This window comes from Tachypleus tridentatus, chromosome 10 (assembly GCF_004210375.1).
Source record: "Tachypleus tridentatus isolate NWPU-2018 chromosome 10, ASM421037v1, whole genome shotgun sequence".
Taxonomy (NCBI): domain Eukaryota; kingdom Metazoa; phylum Arthropoda; class Merostomata; order Xiphosura; family Limulidae; genus Tachypleus; species Tachypleus tridentatus.
The window spans coordinates 139,657,864-139,679,135 of NC_134834.1; the positions used below are offsets into that span (position 1 = coordinate 139,657,864).

General features: G+C 31.4%; 1 protein-coding gene across 1 annotated transcript in view; it reads left to right on the forward strand.

Moving 5' to 3' along the window:
- Positions 1-21,272, forward strand: part of LOC143228519 (uncharacterized) — a 73,986-nt gene that overhangs the window by 13,605 nt on the left and 39,109 nt on the right. The window contains exons 7-9 of the mRNA XM_076459765.1: positions 2,365-2,436; positions 14,015-14,131; positions 16,228-16,348. Of these exons, the coding sequence (XP_076315880.1) occupies positions 2,365-2,436; positions 14,015-14,131; positions 16,228-16,348 (310 nt within the window). The remainder of the gene's footprint in view (positions 1-2,364; positions 2,437-14,014; positions 14,132-16,227; positions 16,349-21,272) is intronic.

The window sequence follows — 21,272 nt, forward strand, 5'->3', positions numbered from 1 at the left end:
ATCAAAGTAGGTCAATAGATGGTATTAGATGGTATCTTAAAGTCTAGCAGAAGCTAACAGACAATGCAACTTACCGATTAACATCTAAATCACATATTTCATATATTGTTTGTTCTAGTTTAGCACAAAACACTAATGGTGTATCTTTGCTCTGCCCACCACAAGTTTCAAAAGCCGATTCCTAGCAGTATAAGTCCGCAGACATAACCACCGTGCTACCGGAAGGCCTCTCATAAAATAACATCGTAATGACTTAGCTACTTTCTGTCAAATACTTACTTACTTTCTGGTATTAATATCTATTTTCTCATATTTAATACCGTGCCAGAAACATTCTGAATAAATTAACGAAGTGAAAAGATGTCATATTTAGAACGCTAGCATGCATCTTTGACTTGAAGTATAGAAAGCTAGAATAGAAACATTAGAGGGTTAAGTAACAGAAGGTTCATTTCTTGAACTAAAATTTCATACGTTTTTCAAAAAGGCGTTTGTATATAAATATAGATTTTTGGAAAAATATATACTTATTTGCTACATCTTGTGACATCTAAAATGCGCTGGATGTTTGAATACCTCATGCAAAATAATGTTTATTCTTTTATTAAAAACACTTACATATTTCATACTGAGTCATATATTTCAGTTACAATCGGTTTTTATAACGCCACACCCAAGTTTATGTTAAGAAACTACATATTATGATCGATGGTCGTTACAAGAAAAATAGTTGATTTAGCTTACTTGGCAAAACCTTTATAAAAGAAAAAAAAACAATGTTCCAGTAGTAGAATCGAGCAACTTTGAAATAAACAAGATATTGATAAAAATATTATCTAAAAGATAGACATTTGTCTATAGTGCGTTTATCACTTGTAAGTTGTCAGAGATTTTATTTACAACTAAAATAGAGTAAATCACAGACATATGTTTAAAGATGTCACTCTAATATAAGTTTACAAAATATAAATTTCCTATTAAATAAACAATTTCTTATCTTTATTGTTTCTTATACCGTTTATTGTGCAATTTCTCACTTAGAAAATATCTTTACCCTTCTCATGAATATCGTATTATTTTAAGCTAGTTTTAAATTTGTATAACTCAAGTGTATTGAGCAACGAAATGAGTATGAGTATGTCTGAATATATATACCTCCAGTATTTATCCATTTTCTACCTGCATGTTTCACACTTCAATTAAACAAACAATGATGCTTTCATAATATCAACTAAGACTGAAAAAATGTATTCATAAAATAACTATTAAAACATGAATTTATTCATGAATTATAGCAGTTTTTTAAATAATATTTACTTTGTTTTTTTTTTAATTTCGCGCAAAGCTACTCGAGGGCTATCTGTGCTATCTGTCCCTAATTTATCAGTGTAAGACTAGAGGGAAGACAGCTAGTCATCACCACCCACCGCCAACTCTTGGACTACTCTTTTACCACCGAATAGTGGGATTGACTGTCACATTATAATGCCCTAACAGCTAAAAGGACGAGCATTTTTAGTGCGACCGGGATTTGAACCCGCTCCCCTCGGATTACGACTCGAACACCTTAGCACGCTTGGCCATGCCGGGCCGGATATTTACTTTGAGTTACAGTTTTCAATATTTGTTTTTGTCAAACAAAATACAGTTTTTACTTTTAAAAGCACGCATTATTTTTCTTTACTTAAGAAACTTCGAGCAGTCATTACTTTTAAATTGTGAAGCATTCGAATATGAAAATCTTTAAATTAAGAGGGTATTATTCTTTTGACTAATAACTTGTCTTAAAGAATCTCTCTTTTGTATCTCATTTTCTCTATCAATTTGAAAATCATATTTTATTAGAAGTCGTGCAGTAGGTTATGTTAAAGTGTTAAAAATATTGATTAAATTCATTTCACCCTTACATACTAATATCTTGATAATACTACTTAACACTTCGTTTATTAATAAAATACAATAAAATTATACAACATTTAACGTTTTCATATGTTTGCGTAATACAACTAGTATATAATGCTTGAACTACGTATGAATCAAATAACTGATATTTTAATCTGAGATCAAAAATTAAATATTGATATAAAAATTCATTCAGGCGGTTTTCTTCCTTTGTTCTCATGTTGGACTAAATATGCACTACGTTTAAAACGTTATTTTGAAAAAGCATTACAACTACAAAACAAGTATTTTTCAAACACAACTGTTGGAATTATACCTCATACTTCACACAAATTAAAATAATAAATTACAAAACCATAATTTGTAGAATCTAATTCTGTGAAAAGTAGGTTAACCAAAATTTTAAATAGGTTTTTATGTTGACGAAAGCAAATATAATTATGTTAAATTCTGATGTTGCAGGTACTTATACTGAGACATCTCGAAAAAAGATTTTACAGTCAGTAAGACTCCATCGTGATCCAAACAAACCAGGTAATACAATAATTTGTTTATAAGTTATTGGTTTTCAAAAATTTATAAAGCTTAAATTATTGATTGATATTATTTAAATTATACAGTAAATGATCTAAGCACCAGGCTTTGAGTAAAACATGTATCTTAAAAATAGGAAGACTTACATTTTACTGATCATGTTTTTTGTTCTTTTAGGATTATGATCTTGAATTTGGCACCAAGCATTTTATATTTAACAAAAAAACATTTTTACTGTGATATTTGGTGTTCTACACTTATAATAGGATTTCTACATTAATTCATTGATCTGTAATCATACTATAATGAAATGTTTGTTTATATGACACTGGAAAATTTCTTTATTACGCAGTATGCAACCCCCCAACTTCACGAATGTTTTTCCTGTGTGCACGTAAGTTTGCAATAGAGGTCACGATTTTTTCGTTTTGCCTCCGTTTTCCGTCACGAAGAACTTCATTTTTCTCCATTTTCAGGAAGTAGATATGACGTCATGAATACATCACACGCAGATCTAATGCATTGGCGTCACATGTAATCAGCTAGTGTTATATAATATCTCAAATTCACGAATTTTTTCTGAATGATTAAACTATTTCTTTGTCTAACATTGTACTTGAAATAATAAGCAATCAAGATACGTTTTCAGAGCAAATAAAAGTATCTGGTAATATTCATTTCTTATTATCTACTCTCAGAAAGTTAGTTCTCTTCTTGTAATTTCTATTTTGCAGGTACACTTTATCAAAAATACTCCATAATAAACCTACCGCATGCTTTTGAACATACACAATCACTTAACAAGCGGACATTCACAAATCTATATAAGGCTATACAGATCACAGCCTCAAGAAAAACTTTAGGTTGCTTACTTGTAGTGTTCATAGTTTCACATTCGATTAACATAACAATATAATTTTCTTTCATCTATCATTGATGTAAACACTGAGACAAAGAAACTTGGGACTGGAATAAAAAGGTAAACTTACTGTCATATTAAAGAATCGTCTCTTCGCAAATAGTTACAGAGTGTCTCTCGTAAACGTTGTTTTCTTAGTGTAAAGTGAAACAATGGCCTATCTAAAATCTGTTTACTATGGAGAAACGAACCCCGGATTTTGGCATTATACATCCATGAACTTATCGCTGATTGCTATGATTGTGCTGTACTCTAACTTCGCGTTCCCTTTCATTGTCCATCAACTTTATATAGGTTGTATGTATTTCTTTCAGGAATTGATTAACATCAGTGTGAACATGGCAAACTGCTGTCTATTACCGGTAATCAACAATGCATTGATAGGTTTTCTCTTGTAATTGGCAGCATATTACTTTCTTTCTTCGCATCTCTTTTTTTTTTTTTTTCATTTCTTCTCTCTCGCACATCCCGGTATTTTCTTTTTCTTTAATATTTTGTCTTTTTTTTTTTCATAACATTGCATCTGTTTCCTGTATAACAGATTATACAGTTTCGTAACAATAGGATCCTTATAGACTCTATGCTAAAAAAGGCAGCCAATGTACGTGCTTACTATAATAGTTTTCTATTACCGTAATCCTTTAATTCTAAACCTCAACTACTGTTTCCTTACATTTAACTTTATAAAATCTCCCTTCATTTCCTAAATAGATCCAACAATCTTGATTGTATTAAATTTCAGATGATTTTTTTTCTAATCGTTATTTTTCCCATGCATATCATCATACTCTTATTTAAGCTGTTTATGTACTTACAGTCTTTTGTGCACAACTGGCAATTCAACTGTCTTTACGAATATCGCATAGTAATATATATACAAAAACGGCTCGTTTGGGTTGAGAAATATTTTATATAGAAGAGCGAACAACGTTTCGACATGTGGTCAGCTTCCAGTCAGTTACCTCTTTCTTTGTGAACCTGACGATGACCAAAGAAGGTCGAAACGTTGTTCGCTCTTCTATATAAAATATTTCTCAACCCAAACGAGCCGTTTTTGCATATATATTTTTCTACAAGTGGGTTTTCTCGACATCACTGATTATATCGCATAGTGTTTCCAGATATTTTACAACTTCTCAGTGTTATATAGATACATGTATATTAATGCAACATTTAAAAAAATTCATAGTCTTCCTTATAAGACACCATTACAATATTAACAAAAGATGACAGTATTTTACATACATACGTACATATATATATATATTATATAGCCATAAAAGTTAATCAGAAGACACTGTTCCCTCCATCCATCTTTTACTGTTTAGAGTTTCATCCAATAATTTCAAAAATTATTTGTACCTATAGTTATTCACATGATCAATCATTCCCAACACAGTATCTGTTTTAACCCAAGCTTGGTGGATCGTAAATCTCGTTAATATATACATTATTATCCATGTAAATTAGTTTTAACCAGAACATTTATATTTTGATAGCCAATAACTGGTCTATAACGTGATATAAAATTAAATTCCTGTAATAACAGACTCCATCGCAGCAGTTTGTTTTTGATTTCATTCTTCACTTTATGGTCCGTTTTCACGAGAAACTCATTACTTAACAGAAATTATCTTAATTTGTCAAGCCTTCTCACTGTCGTCAAACATTCTTTATCAGTGATGGATAAAGGTCTCTCGCTGAAATAATTATCTGTTTAAATACGCCACTGGATGTTCTATGCCATCTTCATTTATTTGTTGCATGACCCTCATAGCTGTACTGGAGGCATCAGTTTGTATAATGATGGATAACGTATACTTATAGCTATGTATTTTGTTTGTTTGTTTTTCGTACACCGCCTCTCTTAATTTTTTAAAGCCTTCTCAACGGTCTCATTTTACACAAAACGTTGCAGTCCTGGTTTACAAGTTAATGTTGTTGTTAGATCTACTATTTCTAGAAATCTGGGAAAACATTAGTTATCATATATTACCATCCCAAGAAAAAATCAAACTCCTTTATTTGCCATAGGTTTCTCCCAAAGCATAATAGCTTTACTCTACCTCTGCAGAGGAAATCAATGCTTTACCTATTTAACCTACCATGCGACCTAGATACTATAAGCGGTCTACTCCAAGTTCAAATTTATCTGATTTTACTGTTGAACCTGCTTTACTCAAAATATCTAATACTTCCCTTAAAACTCTTAGATGTTCATCCCAGTCAATGTCATGTATGAGTTGTAACTCTTCCCCTAAGCCTCGTAAGATGTTATCTGTAACCTTTTGAAATGTTACTAGAACTCTTTTGTTCCCTAGGCAATATTCTAAACTATAATGATCCACAAGGTAAATCCTTCAAAACTTTAAGCGTACCTTGGTTGTTCATAAGGATTTAAATTAGTTTTCTGTTCACTCTCGTTACTAGTATCCTTACTACTTCTCTATTCCGTACATCTATCACATGCTTCGCTTTACTCGCATGCCTAACTATAAGGAAGAACGTTATCCATCCTGCCAGCAAAATATTTTCGGAACCAAAACAAACTGAATAATTTTTAATTCTCACTGTCAACTATTCTTATCATGGCGAAGCTTTCGTTCATCCTCACTATTCTGAGTACCTTTAGTTGCTAACATCCGCCTCTTTTCCAACCTTTGCCTCAACCTACTTACATAAAGATTCATCTTTAATCATTTCACTTCCTCTCACATATATTCCTTTTGCTTGGAGCCGTTAAGGTTTGTTTGATTGTTTTTGAATTTCGCGCAAAGCTACACGAGGGCTATCTACGCTAGCAGTCCCTAATTTAGCAGTGTGAGACTAGAGGGGAAGTAGCTAGCCATCAACAACCATCGCCAATTCCTGGGCTACTCTTTTACCAACGAATAGTGGGATTGACCGTTACATTGTAACACCCCAACGGCTGAAATGGTGAGCACGTTTGGTGCGACCGGGATTCAAACCCGGAGTCGTTAAGGACTAGTGTGATCCATATTTTCTCCTGCTGCCTTCATATTGTCACTTAAGTCTTATAAGAATTCCTCAGGAAACTAGACCCATTAAAAGCTCTCCCACTATTTTATATGCATCATTAAAATCTAGTGTTACTTCCTCTACATGTCTAATTAACTATTAATCTTTTCACTTTCGTGTCTCTCTTACCAGCTAACGGACATACTGGACAGCTCTTTACACAAATCTTTATATACATTTCCAAATATACCCGACAAGACTAGATTTTACTGACTCTAATCTTTCGTTTTAGCTATGTCTGAATGTCCAGCCAACATTGCATCATGGTTTAACTGTAATACTGTCTCTTTACATGATCTAAAGAGTACTGTTTGACACCTATTATCTGTTGCATCATTTTCATTACATTTATACCTCAACACTTTGTCTTCCAGTCAATAATAATCCTTTTTCCCTAGTTACTTCCGGTTTTTCTAACGCCATTTCACTACAGAATTTATTAAAACTTATGACAACCATTTAATTATTTATTTTCTATCCGTGTTTCATATTTTATCAGAAGTTCAAACTTTGTCATTCTTTATAGTATTTTTTTTATTATTTATTTTTCACAAACTCCTATAAATTCTCTAGTCTAACTATGATTGTCAAACTTCATACTAGTTATGTGCTGTTATGGTCAAGCAACTAGTGAATGGGTTTATCACTATTCATCGAAATCATAGAAGTATAACCAGACACAAAGATATATATATTATTATTATTATACGAAATTCATGTCACAGATCAATTAACTTACAGTTTCTAAGAAAAATTACTGTAAGCGGCAAAGTCTATAATTTGAAAGATCACAACACAAAAGTAGAATTATTTCTCTGTTCTCACTTTGTTTTCAAAACCGTAGAAAAACATATATATATCGCTATCACAACATCTAAGCAGCTTGACATGCGTATATCTTTATGTATATCAGTTCTATGACTAGAATTACGCTGCCTTCTATTAATCATCAACTCGAACTCTCTTTCTTTCTACCTATCTTCTAGTTCTAACTTTAAACGTTTATTCTCAGCTTCCCGAAAGTTCATTTTCACTTACTACACGTTTCGTTTCTAACTGTATTTTAGCAATCTCTAAATTGTTACCATGATAACCTTTATGAGAATTACTCCAATGTTTTGTCATTTCTTGAAGACTGAAGTTAGAAAACTCATCTATTTTGAATCCTATTTTGTACTACATGTTATACCCTTTCCTATTCCCTTTCCCGATTTCACTGCTTTATTCAGTTGATTTTTCTCCTTCAGTCGTGTTGTTGTAGATCCAATTCAAACTCTTACTTTACTGTTGGGTTTCAGTTCCTAATTAAATGATTAATCCCACTTCTGACACTATTTCATTACGAGGTATACTCAGTCTTTGATTTCCTCTTTTAAAAATATAAACTGTAAGCAAACTTAACCTATATCTATATCAGAAATTGTGTTACAGTAATGTAACCATTAAAAATATTTACTGGTGGTATTTAGTTACACAAAATTATGTTGTATTCGCATTTTGATTTCCCTTCTTATGTTTATTAACATTATTTAAGTTGTACTTATTCCTAGTAGGAATTGACTCACCGTCAATATAAATATAGCAAAATGCTTTTTATTACTGGTAATCAATAACACATAGATTTAGATTTTTTAAACAAGCAGCGTGTTACTTTCTTCACTATTGTCGGTTTAATTCGTTCCCTCTCACACCTATTTTTTCCTTTTTTTAACTCTTATCTTTTGCTTTTCTTTTCGATCTTTCACTTTTCCCATATATTGGTTTATAATGTTTCATAACCACAGGAGATACTGTGACTTCCATACAGACAGAATCCAGTTAGGCTGCCACTATTCTTCTTACTCCAGTAAGTTTTATGACTTAGGGTATTGTAATCTTCTAATTATTTTGAGGCTGACCAAAATATGGCATTTTCTCTTTATGTTTTTATAAAATAAAATTTTCTATGTAAAAACATAAAATTGAATTTGATAACATTTTTTTTATATTGGTTACATAAGAAAGTGATATATTTTTACGATATTTCAAATTTACAGGTCTGTAAATTTGTTTTGTTTTACCTGCACTTACTAATTTAATGCAACAAATCACAAAAGCGGAGCGTTTCTGAAGTTCCATTATTCTGTGTATTCCTGATAATAAACCATATAGTTTAAATTTAGGTACATAATTTTATATAGACAGATTAGAATACTGAGTTTACAGCTCTAAATACAATAAGACGTTTAATATCTGCTTTTCCGTGCTTCATTAGAATGTTAGACTGTTTTGACCTATTTATAATATGCCTCATTATATTCAGATGATAAATAATTTATCAAATGAATGACTGATTGGTCTAACATATTTTGAGAATTCACGATATTTGTAAACCCTATCAGCATATCAGTTATTGATATTAGTTCTAATGAATAACTACATTTCAGTTAAGTTAATTTGTCCCTACAGGAATGCCTGACTGGAAAGTCTGAGATTTAATAACACTAAAAATTGTGTTTTAATACCTGTGATGGGTGCAGAAAAGATAGTCTTTTGTGCTGAAAAGCAAAGAAACAAACGAATAAGGGAGGTATTTTCATTGTTTTTCTTGACTTAATATGCTTTAGTATATAAATAGACAGCTAAACATATAACTGCTAGAATTATTTAACAATTGTTGGTAGATGGAAAAAGATCTATCTACAAAAGAAAAGAGGCCGAGTAGAATGTGGGGATTATCGAGGTATGTCTTTCTTATCTGTAACTGAAAATTTTTGATAAAAATTATCAAGACGTCTACAGGTCATTGCAAATAATATTATTCTAGAAGGACAACGTGGCTTCTAAGCCAATGCATACCAACTATTAATATACTATTCACAATACGTCAACTACAAGTAAGAAACGCTCATACAACATCAAAGTATCTAACTTTTTTCTTTGGACTTTATAAAGACATTCGATTCAGTAGACCAAGAAACCTTGTGGAAGCGGTTGAAGATATGTGGATACCTTGCCACATGGTGAAAATGCTAAAAAGTTTTTACTATGACGTGAAAGCATCAATTTCTGTTAGAGGAAAGAAAAATGAAATCCTTGATGTAAGTTACCAGCTAAAACAAGGGCACGTCTTAGCTCCAGTAATATTTACAATATTCCTCGCTGTAATACTAAGATTAGTAAACAAAGAAAGCTCAGATGGTATTTACATTATAATAAGAACAAATGGTGGCCTTTTCTACCTTAGAAGACTGAAGGCAAACTTACTGCCGACGATGCCGCCCTGTTGTCTCCAAAATTCAGCGTTACAATACAAAGAAAACAGCCACCACATAACACAATCACATACAAACCTCCTGCTCTCTGTATATACTAAGAAAGTTTGAAAACAATGCACATTATCACGAAATTAGGAATCACTGTAACGTATATAACATAGAAGCTGCTTCTGCTGTTGTTATGGGCTTACAAACCAGCATAAACGTAAAGTCCTATCAAAGGAAAACTGTAAAGAGCTGCTGTCTTCACTGCACTGCAGTATTCTGCCAAGATATGTATACATTTCGTATAGCAGGTACCTGAACAGACTCGACAACATACAACAAGATACATGAGAGGAATATCGAATATCAAATGACAGAATAAGGTCTCCATTGTTGTACCAAATGACAGAATAAGAGTTCCATTGTTGCAGTTCTAAAGTGTTAAGGATATTATCTCATTATTTCACAAATTAATGAATCACAACAATAACACGCGTAGAAATGTTTTAGTTTGGTGAAGAAAATATCCAGTACTTCCTTCGACAGTTATCAAAAACATGTTTTTTTCAGCTGCTCATCGATTCTTTAAAAAGGAGATGTTCAAACTGTTTGTTTCCTGTTAGGCCTAAAGCTACACAATGGGCTATCTATTCTGTACCAAGTGCGTGTATAGAAACTCGATTTTTAGCATTATAAGCCCTCACACATACAGATGTGTTATCAAATGGCATCATAGTTGTTAAATAATTAAAATAAATTCATTTTTTTTATCAAACCTTAAATACATTTGGTACATAAACATTGGTCCTAGAACTTAATGTGAACATCAAAGAATTAATGGGTCTGAAATTTTATGTAATTAAAATGTAAGTTATTTCAATAACTTTATGTGGTTGAAATGCGAATAGGTTCTAGATAATGCTTAAAGCTATTAAGACTCGTTATGTGTACTTCATTTTTGATTAAATATCTTAAACATGCTATTAATAAAAAATATTGTTTCAGAATTCTTAAAAACAAACGTTATTAATGTCGGTTGTTTTTAACGTTCAGGTTCAGAATGTAAGATGGAGTTTTTCTTTATTTGGAGCTCTCCAGTGGCTAATAACCGCGTTTCGATACCTGTGATGGGCAGAACACAGATAGCCCATTATGTAGCTTTGTGCTTAAGAAAAACACACAAATAAATGTTTATTTCGAAAAATATAATAGGGTATTTTCCTTAAGGAACGCTACAGACTTTCTCAAAAGATGTGAGAAAAATTTTTCAACAAAATCTGCTCTAATTATATATTTTCAAAATTATTCTGAAGTCCACGTATTCTTTTTGTATGACAGTTCTCATTGTTTAATCAACCATTATGTTCAGGTTTATATAATCTAACATATTTTTAATATTTTGGGACATTTCAACTTATTTTAATGTGTTCTGGGCTAAAAATAAGCGCATTTGTTTAACGATCTGTCTGAGCACGCAAAAATAAAATATACTAAATTTTGTTACTATCACAGAAACAAAGAGAGAACTTTTTAACATAACTATTTAAGATACTGATGATTATTTTTGTTTCGCACTGATTAATATTTACTTTCCTTATATGTATTACTATTTAAATAACTAATTTGATAATTGTGACATCAACAGTAATTTATAATTTGTTGTTTTATATTTAACTAGCAAAAGCACTCGGCTTCGCTTGGGTTATTGGGTTGATATTTTGCATATTATGAGCTCATTTTAGTATAAAAGTATAATATATATACTCTTTTAAATAAGCAACATGACACAAAAGCCATTGCTGGAATACATTGTTACTAACATGTATTTGACTTTTTTATATATTGAAAGTTGTCGTATAAGGAACCACTTATTTTCTATAAGGTTTCTCGCTAGCTTGTTTCATTAAAATAATGCGCACGCACGTGGATAAGATAAATAATAATACCCAGGGTCCACTTAGTATGGGTGTAAAATTTTAAGTTTTTAGATTCTTTTCTCTTGGAGCTATGATAATCAAATATTCTTTGTCTATGTGATTTTTGTTAGCTTGTCTGACAAAAACATGTACATGTGCACAAACGTAAATAAGTAATAAAACATAAAACATATGTGCACATTCTCAGGGTATAATATGAAAGTGTGCAAAATTTCAGGTTTTTAGGTTCTTTCGTTTTGGAGCTATGTCGATCATACACACAAACACACACCCACAGACACAGTCTTTTATTATTATAGATTGTTCATAATTAATATTTTATCTTAGTTCTAACGACCCTAGTAGGTTTCTTTTGAGTGTGTGTGTGTGTTTTGTAATGTAAATATGGCATATAACAAGCAAGTCTTAATCATTATCAAAAGTATATATTTAATGATCACATGTGAAGCAGTGAAAATGACTGCTGCCCAAAATGAGAAAAATCATATAATACATCTATTTCACAATCCATTAATAAATGATAGTTTCAGAGTTATTAGTAACAACTAGAAAGACGAATTAATGACTGAAAGTGGTGACATTCTGTTGGTGTTCAAAAAGTATTTTTATGACGAAGCAAAAATAAAAATAGATACAAAATATGACCGAATCACACTAATGCTATGTTCTATAGAAAGCTACTTAAGTTTTCGCCTTACTATGTTCCTTCTTGTAAAAATTTCAATTAATTGTTTCATCAGTTAGGTACGCTCACTGCTAATGATATTTTCGTCCCACATTTTAGTAAAATCTATCACTAATTTTGATCTGATGATCAAAGATACAAAAACTTTAAGGAGGTCCCATTCACTTAATCGAATAGTGTGGTGGACTTTCACATTTATAACGTGTTCGTATTTGACAGTTGAGGTAGTGCTCATCATCTTATTATGATCTCGAACCTTTGACTTTCCACTTTTCAGCCTGGCATGTAAACCATTAAGACAAGCTTATCTCTTTGAAAGGAAGCCGAGTAGCACAATGGTATGTCTGCGGATTTGTACCACTAGAAATCGGGTTTCGAAAACCGTGGTGAGCAGTTTAGTGCTTAATAATGAAAAACAATGAATTTTTAAGTGATCAAATGGTAAATTCCAGAAAATACTCTCTTAATATTGACGACTAGATTCATAACGTAATTTCAAAATATGATATTGATTTTCTGTGTTGAACATTTTCGGGCACCATATTATTTATCACCATTAATTATCAGGTAAAAACCTGTTTATTTTCTTTAACCTGAAACTCAAAGACCATAGTACTCTGAAAAGGCCCTCCAGTGGCACAACGGTATTTCTGCAGACTTATACTCTAAAAAACTGGGTTTCAATACCCATAGTGAGTAAAGTACAGATAGCCTTTTGTGTTGCTTTGTACAAACAAATTGTACTTGAAAAACATTCCAGTGAAATAAAACGTACCATACCATCTGAACAGAAGTAATAAGTCAATTTATATCTGAATTATTTCATGAGGATTGATGCATTCGATATGCGATTTATAAATAAACATTTCAGTTTGAGGATGATAAACTGCTAGTAGTTCATTATGTACTTCATTAATTGCTCTAATTATTATATTTTGCATTTCTGTGTACTTATCCTATATATACTTATCTAGCGCATAAGTATTCTTTGTGTAGAACTATAATGAGTATAATATAAAACTTTTTAAAATGATAACTGTAGATTAACATTCTCGCCTTTTAATAAAATGTTCTAATTACATATATAATAAAAAGTCAAATTAGTCTGTTTAGATAAGTAATTAGAAAAAAAAGATTTTTTTCAGCTTAACACGTTTGAAATTTAATGTTATTTATCTTTAGGTGATATTAGATTACACACAAGTCTTTAACTATATTCTGCGGATATTATGATTTTTACCATATTTTTAAATAGAAGTATATTCCTTTACATTGAAACAGGTGGAAGTAAATATCAAGAGCTAGAAAAAATGTATTTTTTACTTCCATCAAGCCTGAATATCACTATTTGTTGTTGCTTCCCAATGGCACAGTGGTATATCTACAGATCTATTTTGTAAAAAACAGGGTTTTGATACCCGTGGTGGATAGAGCAAAGATAGACCTTTGTGAAACTATACGCTTAATAACAAACAAGAATAATATTTTGTTGTTACAAAGACTTGTAATGAGCTTTATGGTTTACCATATCACTGAGCTGCTGGGAAGAGAGGTATAGTTTAATTAATACTCTTATCAGCTATTGTACATTTAGTAAATATGGCTTACTAATCGCAAATTATTTTAACTCATCTGAAGAGATGTTTGACAAAGAAGAAGAGCAAGTAATTATTGAGTCATTGAGTAATTTTATATTGATTAAGTGTTGCTCAACATACAGGTGTGAAGTTTTAAAATAAAGTCAACTTTTATTTAGTCAGGGGATTTGGCATAAAGGTAAAAGGAGGGAAGTTCTCTGAAGATGGTCACTTGCATGCTTATGTCTCTTCGACTGTCCTTGGTGGATCAGCAGAAAAGAAAGGTCTCAATCAAGGTAATAAATTACTTTTTTATTTAGCATCCTAGAAAAATATTTTGTTTTTGTTTTATCTCGAAAATTTAAACTACAAGCAATAAATGAACATTTAAATGTATAAACATAATGAAATTTGAAAGTGCTAAGACAATATGATTTTTTACCCACTAATGCAGAGACTTTATGTATTGTTATTTTTTATTGGGTAAAAAAGTAAACTAAAGTCCAATGTTATTTCGCTTTTTGAAATTTAATTTATAATTATTAAGAAATAAATTTATGCCATTCATTTAAAACATAAACCAGTTTGTTTGATTTTATACAGTATTTACAAACGATTTAACTCAAGATTTAACATTATTATTGAGAAGTTTGGACCATATTTATGGAAACAATAACCTCTACCTTTCGTACACCATTACTTTCCTGTATGATTCGCTGTCCAGCTCCATCAGTTACTGACTGTTTGCTGTTAAGTACAAAGCTATACAATAAAATGTCTGTGCTGTGCTAACTACGGCCTTCGAAATTATTTTTAGCAGTATGATCCCGATGACTTACCGCTGAACCACTAAGAGAAAGAAATAATTTCTGAAATGTTTGTAGGTGGCACTACTGCTCAACAAATATCTTGCATCCAAAATTTGCAGGACCCGTTTGTTTTGGAATTTCGCACAAAACTACTCGAGGGCTATCTGTGCTAGCCGTCCATAATTTAGCAGTGTAAGACTAGATGGAAGGCAGCTAGTCATCACCACTCACCGCCAACTCTTGGGCTACTCTTTTACCAACGAATAGTGGGATTGACCGTCACAATATAACGCTCCTACGGCTGAAAGGGCGAGCATGTTTGGCGCGACCGGGATGCGAACCCGCGACCCTCAGATTACGATTCGCACGCCTTAACACGCTTGGCCATGCCGGGCCCATTGCAGGACCCAAATACTTTGATAAAATTTTTTCACATAGGGCAGTAATTTTGTTTGTCATATTCTACAGCATTTTGTATGTGTGTGTATTTATTATGCAATGTCGTTGAGAAGATAATTTCATTATTCAATTTTTAATTCGTCCTTGAATTATCTAAAGTTATATCTCATGGATACTAACCTTCTTTCTATAAAAGACTTTTACTTCTGAATGACATATGCATCTGGATTCAAAATTAAGCTATCCTGTTCAATCCACGAGTTGTATAATTATATCTCATTTTCGAACATTCTTTGTAATTTTCAAAAGCTTTACCTCATATTTTCCACATATTGTTTCCAACTTCAAAATGCATCCTCTATGCGAATATTTCCTTCAGCTGAACGTTTTAGCATGTTTAAGATGTTTCTTTCCCTATGAATAACTTGCCTCCTTATATTTATCTTGCATAAAAATTTTTCTCATACCTTCATAAATGGTTACATAAAGCTGTGAACTCTTGACGAGCATTATTTCATACCATTCACTTTCTATTTCTGAGTCCATTTTGGTACTTTAAAATGCTTACATACTTTTAGTTTATTCATAGCCAATAAAATCTCACAACTCTTCTGACTGCAATGAATTGACGAAAAAACAACTTTTGTCTCTCTTTGTCTAGCCCAACTGATGAGTTTTGGTTGTGAACGAAAGGCTTCATGTTCAGTTTCTTATAGAAAATGAAAAATAAATCTGAAACACTGTTTTTTCATATATCCTATTTCGGATCTGAATCTGACAAATTAAGAGTAATGTGGAGAAAAAATAAAACATCTACAGCTTATTTTGTTTCTTATCAGAAATTTAAATGAGTTATTCTTCAAAATATTATTTACATTCTACTTTCTTATCTTCAAACGTTTCTTAAAATAGTTCGTAAACGTACAATATAAAACTCATAACGTTTTATTAGTTTTCAGAAGAAAACTAGGAATGTCAATAGCTATTAAGGCATGTTAAATGCACAATTATTAATTTCTATGCAAACAGAAAATGAAAATGTAAAAACAAGTGCATGAATAGAATGAGAAATTTCCAGAGCTTTGAAGGGCTTAAGATAGTTACAATATAGTGAATACATATACTGATTATGGCACATATCTTTATGTTTCTGTGATATAGATGGGTATTTATGTTTTGGATAGGAGACCGTATACACGAGTGGAATGGAATCTCACTGGTAGACAAGACATATGAAGAAGTAACGGCTATTATCGAGCAATCCAGTGATGTAGCTGAACTACTATTTGAAAAAGCAGCTTGGAAGTAAGTATTTCTAAGCAAAGCAATGTCTTTCTCTCTCTATTTTACCATTTACTTATAATGTTATATATATATTTACATATATAAATACACTATAATTTTTATACGTTTGAATTTTTCCTTTAATTTAGTATACTAAACAATTCAAGATGTATGTTTCATGTTCTATTCTCATAAAACAACAATAGCAATATAACCATAGTCTAGCATTGTTGTCGAAGGCATCTGATCGAAACAAGGGGCTATTTTTAGTTAGTTATGTTTATTACAACTTCGGAGTGTATGTTTGAGTAACCTAGGTATATTTAACTTTAAGTAAATGACCAGATTTGCCAGAATATAGTATTTATTTCTTTATTAAAAATTTCGTTTAATAAAAGGTTCATGAAGCAACCTTTTACTTCTACAACTATTAAGCTCAATAATATAAATTTCATATATGCTAAGATGACAATATAGAGGAAATAAGTTCTTTCGTAAAAGTATGTAGGTGGGTGGGTACGTAAAGAAACACGTCATAAAAACTGAGTTTTACGTTGACATGAGAGTTTATCAAGAATTCACGAAAACTAGAATAATTTACACACTAAAGGCTCAAATTCTGACTATGTGATTTCTAAATCGTAACCAGAGGCAGGCTTTTCGCTTTTCTTTATAAACCATATACTAGGTATCTCTATCTCTAAGTACTTTTTGAATATTTCAGCAATAACCTAGAGCAAATATGTTTCTCCTGGACACTTTTAGTTCGTTCGGGGAGAATTAAGTGAATGAGTTGTTCTAAATGTTGTAAGTAAATGGAAAAAAAGTATTTGCCTATGTAAAATAAAAATCACTTAGTTATGAATTTTAATGAAAATGTTTGGAAACATCAAAAATTAAAGCGCTGTCATTATTGATAAATAAAAAAGTATATAGAAATACCAAAATTAAAATCCTAGTATTATTTGTGACTATAGATTTATAAACATGTATAACTCCAAAAGTTAAATTTTGTATATTTTCTTTATAATGGTAACAATAAATAATAAAATAATATGAAACTAAACCTTTTTAGTGTTATTTTTTTAAGTACGTGTTTATTTCTGTGTTGCTTGTTTGTGTAATGTTGTACACATAAATATATATTTGAGGAACAGCGAAGAAAGGAGAACCGAGGATATGTCTCTTTGGTTTCATAAGTGAACAATGGAGGTGTCTATCCTTAAAGTCGACGAGTTGAATCACAGAATTGACTGGAGACCACAGCAGACTAAGCTGTAAGCTGTTGATGTGGTTCGGGTTGAAACTCTGTTTGACTTCATTTAATCGTGGTGATAGTATATGTGTGGAGTTTATGCTCACAAGTGGTTGAATCTTTACGAGAAATTCCTAGGTCGTTAGTTTTAGTTTGCTGTGTTTATCAAAAGAGATTCATGTATCGTGAGTTTGAGTGTGTTACTTTTAGCAAGAGAGGTTCTTACGTTATGGATTTGGGTTTAAAGTTCTCTGTCTGGATTTATTGGTCATTTAATGTTGTTTTTTCTATGTAAGAGGTCTGGGTTTTCTGGTCTACAGAGCATATTGAGTGAAACTGGCGTAGAAGATGTGTAAAAGATTTACTGGCGTGGACTGGAGACCTTCGTGATGTTCTAGTTTATCATCGGGATTCGGTTCATGTTTTAACCAGAGAGGATGAGCTTCAGTTTCACCTCTCCCTCCTTCCCTGGAATAGTTATTTTGTTTACACTGTTACTGAACCCTAGGTAAAAATTTTTGTTACGTTGTTACACTACTCACAGTGTGGTAAGTTTTCTCCATTGTCTATAGTTTTAATTAGCATACTCTTTTCATGCCACGTCCAGTTCATAGGGTAATATTAACTCGTATAATTGCAGTCGATTCATTTATGCATCATCACACTATTAGACCGTGATCACAACACAGTTTCACTTAGCACTCATATTCACACACATAATTCTATTTCTAAATACATATCCCTTATAAAATAAGTTTTTGTCGAGAATTCAATTAGTCCAGTAGGATTTAGCTTATCATGTACTATGTAACTCTTTATTTTGCTCATCAGTTCATTTTTATTAATGTTTTTGAAATTAATGTTTATAATATTGAAGCGAGTTATCCCAGGAGTCTGTCTCACAAAGGTGGCATGTTTGAAAAGTTGTTTAGAAATACTGAGTTTGTTGATTTTGGGACTGTATATGCTTTCGTCAAAATATAGTTTTGATTTTGCTGTAGTTTGTTGATGTGTGTTTTTGATACATTGACCCATATTATGCAGGCGTATTCTGCGATTTGTCTTATGTTTTTTCTTGTTTTTTACCAATCAGGCTCCTAAGGTTACTCGCTTTTTTCGAAAATCTGGTTTTTATGCTATTAATTTGTGGTATCCAGTTTAATTTTGAGTCAAATGTAATCTCTAAAAATTTTGCTGATGTTGCTACAGTATTAATTTTCTTGTTTAGTACGATTTTGTAAATAATATGATTTGTGTTTTGTGAACATTAATTTTAATTCTTCACGTATTGCAGTACAATTATATTTAGTTTAGAAATGATTGCATATTGTAAGTTGCTGTTGTTGGGTTTGGGGCACTCTTTCGGTTTATAACATATCTTTGAATATTGAGCAGAAAGGGTGGTTTAGGTCTTTTAAAAGCATGTCATTGACATACGTGATAAACAGGGTAAGGCTAAGCATTATCTTAAGTTTCCGGAGTGCAGCGGTCTGAGTAGGTACCATCAACATTCTCTCTGAACTAAGATGCTCCTATCATCCAGGAAGTTAGAAATTCAGTGAATGTTTTCCATAGGAAGTCTTAGATTGGACAGTTTACATCTGAGTCCATTGTGCCATACGTTACTGAATGATTTCCATTGTTTAGTAATCGCAGATAGCCTCACAGAAACAGCAGATAGATGTATATCAAAAGTATCAACAAAAAATACCTGAACTAACTGCTAACCGAACACTGACATAATGAACAAAATAAAGAAAGAAAGAAGATTAATAAAACATACATAACAACCAGCGATCCACAAACAAAAATTCAAATACGCTCAGAAACAAAATTAGAAACGATCTTAAGCTACTAAAATCACGAAATTGAGACACATTCTGTAAATAAATAATCTCAGAAACAGATCCCAAGAATTTCTGGTCCCATCTGAAAAACAAACTGCAAAGTCAAAGAAAGTCGCTATCACCACTCACCCGACATTTAACCATAATGAGAGACTAGAATATACAAATAAACTAAAAACATACACCTTTAAAGAACTACTCCAATAACTTTAAAAACATCATCAGACTAGAACATGGAAAAACCACTTCATAAACTTGGTAAATAATCATATCACAATTAATTGCAGTTTATATACACCACACTTCATACACCATAGTAACATAAGAAAAGCGGAACATGCCTACACAACAAAACAACTTATTACAGTAACAGAAGTATAAGAAAACATAAACATTTTGAAAACCAAAACACCAGGACAAGACAACATTCAAAACATATTACTCAAGAAAGATCTGAGATTATTTTAACATCTCATATCTTTATACACTTATCTCTATAAACATAATACATACGAAACACTTGGAAACAAGCCAATGTTTTCGTGTTCCAGAAGGAAGGAAAATTAGAAAATAACCTTCAAAATTACAGGCTCATTATTCTGACAAGAAATCTAGAAAAAATACTTGAAAAAATCATAAATTGTAGACTCATAAATTACCGTGAAACTAAATCAATACTCCTGGAAGTACAAAATGAGTTCCGAAAAACAACAGAAACAACAGATCAACTTATAAGATAAAGAGAAGAAATAATACACGACAGTCATGAGTTATGATGAGGTATTTCTGCTTCAAAATGGAAAAAGTAAGAAAAACATAGCGCGATAGGATGTGGACTGTAGCTTGCTTGGAGGTGGTTACTGTTTTCATAAAATGTGTAAGGACAAGAGAATCTTATTGGTAATGATAGTTGTACAACAGGCAGCTGCCGTCCAGTCAACCAAAATTATTATACGTTAATATCATCCATAGCTCTACCATCACCGTTGTTTATTGGTTTTAATATTAATACCTTAAATAAAGTTATTACAAACTGAGATCACATACTTATGTCTGGTCATACCCATTATAATTTGTCACACTTTATACTGTTAGACTAATGCACCTAAAATAAAACAATACACCAATTACAAACCAATTTGTAATTTTAGAAATTAAATAATTATATAGAACTTAATATTATGTTTTGCAATACTTGTTCAATTTTGGATATATAAAAACGAGTGAGATTAATATATATATATATATATATATATATTTATATATACTAAAGAGAAATCTAAATTTTTATTCAGTTTGAATAATTCACTAATTATATTTGAGTTAAGAGAATATAAATAGAAGGTTATATTTACAAAATAATAATAACGGGTAATTGCCATAAGGTATTTCTAAAAATGATGCCAATACTGTCTACTGTCACTATGTGTGGTAAAGCCATTACTATTTTATTTAAAACTATTAATTAATGAAGAATTAGAAACGGAAATAAAATCACGTTATGCTGCTGCATAGTCACTGTGAGCTAAGTATAATTTTAACAAGCAAAAAGCAAAACTAAAGGAATGCTCAATCGTAATGAACATGATTCGATTATACAGGGTGTTCGAAAAGTTACTGTGCACTTATATATTTATTAACAGACAAAACTGCACAGTGACTTTCCGAACACCCTATATATATCGTGTGATACTATTGGTTTTCAGATTTGCCTTGTCCAAGTGTTATGTTTTCAATACCACAAAAACAATGCCTTCCTTTCCAGCCAGATGTTCTTGATTATTTTCACAAAGTTTCTTATAAAGTTTAGAAGAATATTTTTACAATTTTCAGGAGAAATACA